General features: G+C 43.4%; 1 protein-coding gene and 1 long non-coding RNA gene across 6 annotated transcripts in view; one reads left to right on the top strand and one right to left on the bottom strand.

The window, feature by feature from the left end:
* The first annotated feature begins 740 nt into the window (after window positions 1-740).
* LOC106149092 lies at window positions 741-3,216 on the top strand. Its single transcript, XR_001235043.1, has 3 exons — window positions 741-943; window positions 2,040-2,224; window positions 3,080-3,216. It is a non-coding gene; the product is annotated as an uncharacterized LOC106149092 (long non-coding RNA).
* Window positions 3,217-4,987: 1,771 nt separating this feature from the next.
* The window catches only part of Adgrf1 (adhesion G protein-coupled receptor F1), a 27,874-nt gene continuing 23,494 nt past the window's right edge, over window positions 4,988-9,367 (bottom strand). For 4 of the 5 annotated variants that reach the window (XM_013517105.1, XM_013517104.1, XM_013517107.1 and 1 more), the window contains 3 exons: window positions 9,284-9,295; window positions 8,420-8,486; window positions 4,988-7,241 (listed from right to left, as the gene is read on the bottom strand). In XM_013517105.1, coding sequence (XP_013372559.1) covers window positions 7,168-7,241; window positions 8,420-8,486; window positions 9,284-9,295 — 153 coding nt within the window. In that variant the 3' untranslated portion in view covers window positions 4,988-7,167. The remainder of the gene's footprint in view (window positions 7,242-8,419; window positions 8,487-9,283; window positions 9,296-9,367) is intronic. The other variant, XM_005389875.2, reaches the window with a different exon arrangement.

Genomic DNA, 9,367 nt, shown 5'->3' on the forward strand with positions numbered 1-9,367 from the left:
AGTGGAGGCCATGGGGAGGGCTGTGGAACCCGGAAAGGAGCTTGTTCAGGGGGCCCTGGGCCACAGCGCCAGGCTGAGAAGGTGACCACAAAGCTGCCCCTGTACCATCAAAATGAACAAAGTAATAAAAATAGAAAGGAGGAGAGAGAGAGGAAAGAAGGAAGAAGGAAGGAAGGAAGGAAGGAAGGAAGGAAGGAAGGAAGGAAGGAAGGAAGGAAAGAAAGAAAGAAAGAAAGAAAGAAAGAAAGAAAGAAAGAAAGAAAGAAAGAAAGAAAGAAAGAAAAATTGGGCCACTCATCCACAGAAGTGTGGTACAAGCCTGACAGTTATAAATTTTCCAATGAATTCAAGAAGCACAAGATATTCTCTCTCTCTCTCTTTTTTTTTGTCTTTTTGAGACAGGGTCTCGCTATGCCGTTCAGCCTGGCCTTGAGCTCACATTGTAGCCTAGGCTGGTCTCGAACTCGCAACGATCATCCTGCCTCATCCTCCCGAGTGCTGGGATCACAGGCGCGTGCCACCACCCCTGGCAGCACAAGATCCTGAACCCGTTTTACTCTAGTTAACCCTGTGTTTCCCAAGGTGCCGAGGCATGTGCTATGGATGCCACTGAAATATAAGACAGGCACCAGCAGCTGGAAACATAAGGCATTTACCAGCAGGTGGAAATCCCTGCTGACCGTGGCTAATTCTTGCTTTGCCTGGAAGCCATGTGGACTGTTTACCAGCACCGGGGAAACAGGCCTGTGCACCTGGAAACTGGGCTATTATGTTCTTAGCTCTCTAATCTCTTTTACTATAGCACAGCAGCAACCATCAAAAGGCTCCTAATTAGGGTACTGGGGTGCAAATGCCTTTTTCCCCCGACCTGCAGTGACTCTGGAGTGTCTGAGATCCAGCATCCGCTTCCTGGTTAGAGGCTGCCACCTATAGCCGGGTGTGGGTAAGTGCAGCTCAGCCCCACCGCTGCCTCACCTTCCACGCAAGAACTCCTTAAAGGGAAGGAGTGGACTGGGGCTTTTCCCAGAACCTGTATGTTCTGAGAACATTTCTGGGTGCTACAGAGTGGCCGCTTCTCAGTCTTTTTGTTTGTTCTGAAAGCAGCCAGGAAACAGAGAAAATGAATCTTCCTAAAATAGCTACTTACACAGCTGGGAGGGCTCACAGGGGACCATGCAAACCCACACGCGGTTCCTTCCCCCTTATGTGTTTGGGGTGCCGCTTCCCAACAGCGAGACTTTTACTCTGATGCCCATTAGGGTGCCAGGCCCCAAGCTGCAGACCCACAGTTACATGGAGCCTGGCCCTGGGTCCGCAGTGCTGACCGTAGCTTCCTTGAGTCTCTGCGTGAAGCGCTTGGACTCCCCTGGACTAGCTCCCCTCCGCCTGGGACAGGACAGCCCCAGATCTCCTCCCACTCAGAGGCAGCTCTTTCTCCTCCCTTTCCTGGATTGTCCCGCCCCTTCCTGCTGAGTCCACGTCTCCTGGCTTTGTTCTGGCCAGTGTGCCTGGTTCCTTTCCTGGCCTGGCTCTGGGAGGTGGTGTACAGGCTTCTTGCTGGGTCTGGACTCCTGGGAAGCCTGGGCCCCAGTTGCCTTTGCCATCTCTGCATTTCCGTCCTCCCACCCCACGCCCGTACACCCACAGACTGTGCTCACAAAATCAAAGGTTCCGCCCAACCCTGACTCTGTAATGCTGACGGGCACCACAGTGGCCTCCTTGCTTGTCCCCAGGGCCCACCAGGCATCCCATCCAGCCAGGACTGGGCTCATAACTCTACAGTGGGCTCCAGCCCACACCTTCCCTGAGCAGTCAGTTAGCAGACCCAGCAGCGCTCTCAACATCAGTCCTAGGACCTCCAGGACCAGAGGAGCAGCCGCCTGAGCTCGGAGAGCATCGTGGCTTCCAAGTTCAGCCAAATAACTCCTTCATTCTCTCCTTCCCAGAGGCAAATCCTTTCAAACTGATTTAGCTGGTTCTTTTGCAATTTTTATCTGTATTTCTAAATAACGTGATTATAACGTTTCTTATTTTCTCAGTTCTGTTGATCACCAAACACCGGAACCTCCCTCACAGTTGAAGATGTTGAGCTTATGCTTTCCCCTGCTGCTATGTCTGCCTAGGCACAGCGTCTGTGCAATCCTTTGTCCATCTTGTGGTCATCGCTCACCTTTTAAAGATTCTGCCAAGTCCTGTCTCCAGGGGATTCTGCAGTCGAAAACAGGTTCTTCTCAGCTTTCCCTGCTTCTGGCTTCATAGTTAATGTTCTAAGGCAGTTTTCTCTCATCCTGCCTGCTTTTTGTTTATTTGTTTGTGTTTCTTTTTTTTTTTTCCGGTACCGGGAATCAAACTCACGACGTTGTGCTTGCCAGGCAGGCACTGTGCCACTGAGCTAAACCCCCAGCTCTATTTGTTTGTGTTTCTGGTTTTGGGTGCCATCTGCCTTTGAAAGTTGTGCTGCTGTTATCTCCTCTCTCACTTCTTATTCGTGGGTGTCTGCGTCTGTGACCTTTAGAGAACCCTCTCTTGGTGTTCAGTTTTGAAAAACTTTCTCTTGATTTGAAAAAAGCTTCCTCATGTGGACAGAGCATGTTTTTTACTCCTAGAATATAATAAAAGTTATGGACTGTAACTTCCCTGTTTAGCTTACACATTTATGACATGAGACTCTGCTTAAGACTAGACTGGATTCTACTTATTTTCTCTTCTGGTAGATTTAGTGTTTCTGTTTTAATATTTAGATCTTTGGCACATTTTGATTTTAGTTTACTGCATGGTGATAGACATGGATCTAGTTTTAGTCTTCAGCATGTGGAAAGCCAGTTTTCCCAGCACTATTTATTAAAGAGGCTATCCTTCTTCCAGTGAATATGTTTGGCTTGTTTGTCCAACACAAGGTGACTGAGTGTGTTTGGAGTTATTCTGCATCTTTTAACCTGTTCCACTGATCTTCAGGTCTGCTTTTTGGCCAGTACTGAGCTTCTTCTTTTTAATCACAGTAGCTAATATAATTTCAAGTCAGGGACTGTAATGTCCCCTGCCTTGCCATTGTTGCCCAGAATTGTTTTTGCTATTCTAGGTCTCTTCTGGTTCCAGATGAATTTTAGGAATGTTTTCTGTAGTTCTGTAAGGTATGAAGACACAAGTGTAGACAAAGACTTCATGAGCAAAACCCTGATGTCACAGGAAGTACTATAAAGAATCAACATCTGGGATCTCATCTTATAGAAGAGCTTTTGCACAACAAAAGAAATCACCAACAGAGAAAAGAGACAACTCAGAGTGAGAAAAAACCTTATGCAGTTGTTGTTCAAAAGACTAATATCTCAAACATATAAAGAATTGAAAGAGTCTGATCCCCTAAATCTAAAGACCTAATCCAAAAAAATGGGCATCTGAAATGAATGGTTGTTTCTCAGAAGAAGTCGTACAAATGGCAAATAAATATACAAAAAAATGTTCAGTGTCACTGATCATTTGAGAGAACACTGAGTTTATCATTAATACAATGGTGAGATTTCATCTCCAGAAAGAATGGCTACCATCAAAAAATCAAGCAATAACAAATGTTAATGGGGATGTGGGGGAAAAGGAACTCTTTTCCACTACTGGTGGGAATGTAGACTGGTGCCACCACTGTGGAAATCAGTGTAGAGATTCCTCAAAAAACTAGGACTTGAGGTTTCATTTGACCCAGTTATTCTGTTTCTTGGTATCTTCCCAAAATAATTGAAAGCATCATACCACAGCAATGTATACATATCCATATTTATAGCAGTACAGTTGTAATAGCTAAATCCTGGAAACAACCCAAATGCCCATCAACTGATGAATGGATAAAAAAGATGTGGTTTTTTGATGCAAAGAAGTACTACTTATCCCAAAAGAAGGATAAATTTGAGCCATGTATACTGAATGGACAGACCTTGAGACCATACTCTTAAGTGAAATAAACACATATGTGTAAATATCACAGTGTCTCACTGGTGTGAGAAATTGAAAGGGTAAATAAGAACCAAAAACTATGATAGCAGAATAGCTATTATAAAACAGGAAGAAACTGTTCAAAAGGTAAGGGAAAATGGGGGGGGAATAAGTGAAAAAAAAAGGATAAAATGGAAACAAAGCTTTGTAAACAAGGAAGGGAAGAAGGGTTGAAGGAAAGGAAGGGAAGTGGGGGGAAATAAGGAACTAATAAATCATGTACAGGTACTAGTTCCCTAGGATGAATGTGACCATTATGTATATATAAATTGTACCAAGCAACTTAATTTTAAAAAAAGAAAAAAGACTAGACTAAAGTGAGAGACTCCTTCTAGGGGCTTAATGATAGAAGTGGCCAGGCTGGAGGGGCTGCGGGCAGGAAACACGCATAGTCTAGGGTCCGAGGATCGCCTCTGGCCAGTGATAAATAGAAAGGAGGGGCTTTCTTTCCTACAACTTCAGTGAAGTAAATTCTGCACTCAGCCTGGATGAGTTGAAAGTGGATTTTTCTACAGTTGTACCCTTGGTAAAGACACACCCTCATGGGCACCCCAATTCCATCCCCATGAGCCCCTGAACAGATAACCCTATAAGTTGGGCTCTCTATCCCCTAATATGTGTGGTTTTCAAGCTGCTAAGTTTGGGGCAATTATTTCAACAGCAATAAAAAACTGTGCTACAGTAGAAATTGAATAAGCCTACAAAGTGAAAAACATAGCAATGGAAAACTATTAAAATACTTTTGTGCTTTTTTGATTTTTAGTGTTTTAGGAGAATTTTTGCCAAGCGTGGTGGCATGCACCTGTAATCCTAGCACTTGGGAGGCTGAAGCAGGAGGATCGTTGCAAGTTCAAGACCAGCCTGGGCTACAAAGTGAGCTCAAGGCCAGTCTGAATGGCATAGCGAGACCCTGTCTCAAGAAGACAAAGAAAAAAAAAAAAAAAAAGGAGAATTTTTAGGTGAATTGTGTAATCAATGGTTTAGACAAACATGGTACATGGTATGGGATCAAACACTTTTAATTTTTGCCTGATTATAAAGGTATTCAGTAGGAGATCTCCTCCTTACCAGGTATCCTCCAGGACTTCCATGGGCCCAAACAACCAGGACATTTTGATAAATTTAAATATTTGATGATAATAATGTGATAAGAAGTGACAAGCAATTTAGTATTAAATGTTTCTTCACCAGGCGAGCCCTGCCTTGGGCCGACTGTGTGCAACCCTACTGAGTCTCTTGTTTGCTTTTTCCATTCGTTTTCCCACTCTGTTTCCCCACGCGGACACGGAGGTTCTCCACCTCCCCTCCCCCATCCCAGGAAGAGATAGGGCTACCTTCACCTGATGCCAGGTGACACGATACTGCGTGGTAACTGCTCCAACTCTCAGGACTCCGCCAGTTCTGGTCTCTCACCTGCCTACTGTACAGATTCTTCTGTACCCAAACTGGTCACTTGTGACTCCATCTTCGCTCCATGCCTGGCATCACATCCAAACTCTGATACTGGGTTCCTTCCCTCTCTGGATAGCCTGTCACATAGACCACGTAGGCTCTCCCTTGCACATCTCACCATGCTTCACGGGAAGCTCACGCACCCCCTTGGTCCTGACAAACACTGGCCATTCTGAACACAGAGCCCCGGCCCCAGTCCACGCAGGAATCAGACACCAGCAGTCACGCATGCACCCCATGTGCTGTATTCCACAGAAGGCGATTGCAAAGTCCTTCCCCCATGCTGCTGGTGGGGCAGGTATCCCTTCTTCTGTCACCATAGAGGAGGAGTTGAGGAGGTTTGCCAAGCAGCTTTCTCCAAGGCTTTCTTTCTCACCAGATTTTCTTCTGGTTCTTGGACACAGTTATAGTTATGGAGCCATCTAAGTGGTCCTTGGTCGTTTTCTTTGAACGTCTCACTTGACAATTCATCTGTGTTGCTGTTGGTGCCTTGTGGCACCCATTTTGAGTTCAAAATTTGAACTCAATGCTTCTCTACTCGTGTCTTTTTAACCCCCTCCCATTAGTAGAAGTCCCCCCTAGTACCTTTATTTGCCTATTGCGAAGGCTTTTCACGTCAGGAGCTAGTGGACGTGCTTAACACTCTGTAGCTTTCAAAACAGGAAGGGTGACTCTGAAGCTTGGATCTTCCAGGCACTGCAGTGAGGGCTGACACTGAGGTGAACTCAAAGGAATGGAATTATGGGAAGGACGTGCTGCTTCTTAGCATTACCTCACCTGCTGCTCTGCCCGTAAAGCTGCACTGGCTGGACACGCAAGTAACTGCCTAAAGCTACCTCCAGTGTGTGATGGAGGCAATAGGATGTTAGAGGCACAACCCCGGAAGCTAATTACCAAACTCTTCCCCTCTCACAAAGGTAGAGTGCTGGGGATGAACAATGAACGGTGCATCTAATCTCATAAATACTTCTTAGGATTGTAAACAACGTTCAAAGCTGTTCTGAGGCTGCAGATATGGGCTCAAGTCTCCTTCACCGGCTTTGTAATCTTTGGTGAATGACTTCACTTTCCTGATCTCTGCCCTAAGTCCACCAGATACTTCATTTTCTGGGTTGGAGACCAAGTGAAAATGCACTGTAAACTATAAAATGCTCCGTTCCACACCAAATCACATTATTGTCCTTCCTCATAAATGGCTATGAAGCTATTGAAATGGAAGTTTTTATTTTATTTCAGACTTACTTGCAAAGTTAAGAGACTAAACTCATGAAGAAAGAAAAAAAGCGTAAAATCCAACTGGAAAATTTGGAAGGGAAATGCCTTTTCTCTAGGAAATATGCACGGAGAACTTTTTGACAAGAAAGTCAACACTATCATCTAAGGTTAGCTTGTGAAGTCCTCTTGTTTCAATCCATCATTGGAAATGACCTTGTCATGTGGACAAGGTCATTTCATGAAAAGGGAAGCCACATCTTGTGCTCATGAGAAGAAGGAACAACTGACAACATTTCCAACAAAATGAATTCTTCCGCATTTAAGGAGCAACTTACTTCTTCGACTCCAGCCACATGGAAATAAATCTTCCTTCTACTGAATTCGAGATAAAGGAGGCAGAGCTGAAGCTGCTGTGACCACCTTGTCCCGGTCCTGGGTCAGAATATCTCATCCAGTACAAAGCATTAAATGTTAAGTTGCACCCAACAGTGTGCCTTGATTTTATGAGTCTTGGCCTCACTCGTTTGATAGAAACTGAGTTAGCGTGATGTCGCTGGAGGACTCTCCAGGATGAGAAAGTGCATACTTGCCTGAGGGGGAGAAGGAGGATAAGAATTATTGTCATTATATTGGAATCAAGCATGAGACTAAAATAAAAATCAGCCTGTAGGCTTCCTTACAATGGGGGTAAGTTTAGGAGATCTGAGGGCAAGCGATAGTATGGGATTGGTGAAGAGAAACCATTTCATTGATACCATAGAAACTAGCATTTGCCAGGCATCACTTGTTTGAGACAAAGTACTATGGTTTTCAGATATTGCCAGGAAATGAGATAAAATAGACTTAGGATCACAGCTTGTTATCACTCCAGAAAGAATGGCTACCATAAAAAAAATCAAGCAATAACAAATGCTAGTGGGGATGTAGGGGAAAAGGAACACCTTAGTGATACCTTAGATTTTCATTTTACTAACAAGGAACAAATGTCTAGAAAGGTAAAGAGATTTATAAAATCACTCAGGTTAGTTGGTGGTAGTTATTACAGGACCCAAGGGTTCTAGATGAGCACACTCCCCACATACATGAACTGTACATGAAATTTAGGTGAGTTTGATAGGATTGCCCATTTCCCAATCTTCATGATGAGGTTAACATAATTCAGTGTGAAATGGGACTAGGGCTCTTCCATATGACTTCAATTTAACTGATAATGCAATGTGTTCTCTTCCCTTCCCACAGTCTACCCTTCCCTCCAAGGAGACTGTGACAGTTTGCAGTGTTTAAATATTGGCATTCCAGTAGCTGAACACCATGGGCTTCAGTAACCTCCAGTATAAGAATGAGGGACCTGTGGGGACCAGAGGTGGGGAGGACAAAGGTCTTTACCTTTAGCAGGTATGGCTCCTGCCTCCTGCAGGACACAGCATGTAGCTTCACTGCAATACCTCAACACTAAAGACATGACTGGTACTGATCTAACCATACTTCTCTACCCACACCTTGATGATCAATGCCACAAAATTAAACCATGTCTTCTAACATAGCTGTGACAACATTGCACAATGACACTCACTAATCCCAAGAGCATGAGGTCCCGACACTGTCAGCCTTGAGCACAGTCCAGGAGAACTCTGGACCCACAGTGGGATAACATGGTCACACTTCTCACCTGGAATTTTTTCAGGAGTTATGCTTGAGTTTTATTCCTGTCATGTAATCAGTCACCCTCCTTCCCCCTTGAACAGTACTTGTTTTGATTGTAACTCACCTCTGTGTTTCAGTGGATGGAAGGACTTTAAGTGTTTGGGTTTGGTAGGTACCTCTGATGAATTTTGCTGCACAAGAGAAAATCAAGTCAGTTCACATGAACAGTATTTTTCTGGTGGTTGTCTGGGCTTCTTGACTTCTAGACAACATTAAGGAATTTTTATTTCATCTACACACTGTGTGACTCTTTTCAAGAACCTAGGGTAGTCACTCCTTTTTTCCTGCTTCTTCTTCAAGCAATTTGAAATGCCTAAGAATTTTTTTCCAAATGAATTTGTGTCCCTATGTGTTTTCACAATCACTAACAAGAAATGACAAAATACTTTTATGGGAGATGTTACCCTTTTTTATGTCTGTGCTGATATTTCTTTGGTTCATACATCCATCAATAGAAAAACCGATGGAAATGAATATTCCCAATAAAAATAGCCTCTAGTTGATTGTCCCTTTCTGTCTATTAACATTCATGTCTCTTGGTGAGTCATCCTTCCATCAGTAATGTAAACGAAGAAAACTGAAATATCAAACCCGTTAAATACTGAATTACTCAACTGAGATAAGATGTTTAAAATAAAGGTTATACACTTATTGGGAAAGATAAAAAAATTTTATATACATCCTATCCCACTCATGAATTTATCCATTTGTCCTTAATTTAATTGTTAATTTAACCTCGTATTGTGTAACTCTATGTGCCAGACACTGTCTCAGGCACTGGGAATGCTGAAAGGAATAGTTTCCATTTCCTTGTATGGTCCATGTCATGAGAAAGCTAAATAAAGCGGGATAAAAGAAGTTCTTATCACAAGCAATAGATAAACCACTGAGAGTTTCCCAGTTTTCACTGAGATATATATGTGCTTACCTCATTTTGATCCTGAAAAAAAAAATGACAGGGTAGGTAAAAATAAAAAAGGTCCAGAACTTTCTCTTTTTTTTTTTTTTTTTT

This window comes from Chinchilla lanigera, unplaced genomic scaffold (genome assembly GCF_000276665.1).
Source record: "Chinchilla lanigera isolate Chin_1 unplaced genomic scaffold, ChiLan1.0 scaffold00036, whole genome shotgun sequence".
Classification (NCBI taxonomy): domain Eukaryota; kingdom Metazoa; phylum Chordata; class Mammalia; order Rodentia; family Chinchillidae; genus Chinchilla; species Chinchilla lanigera.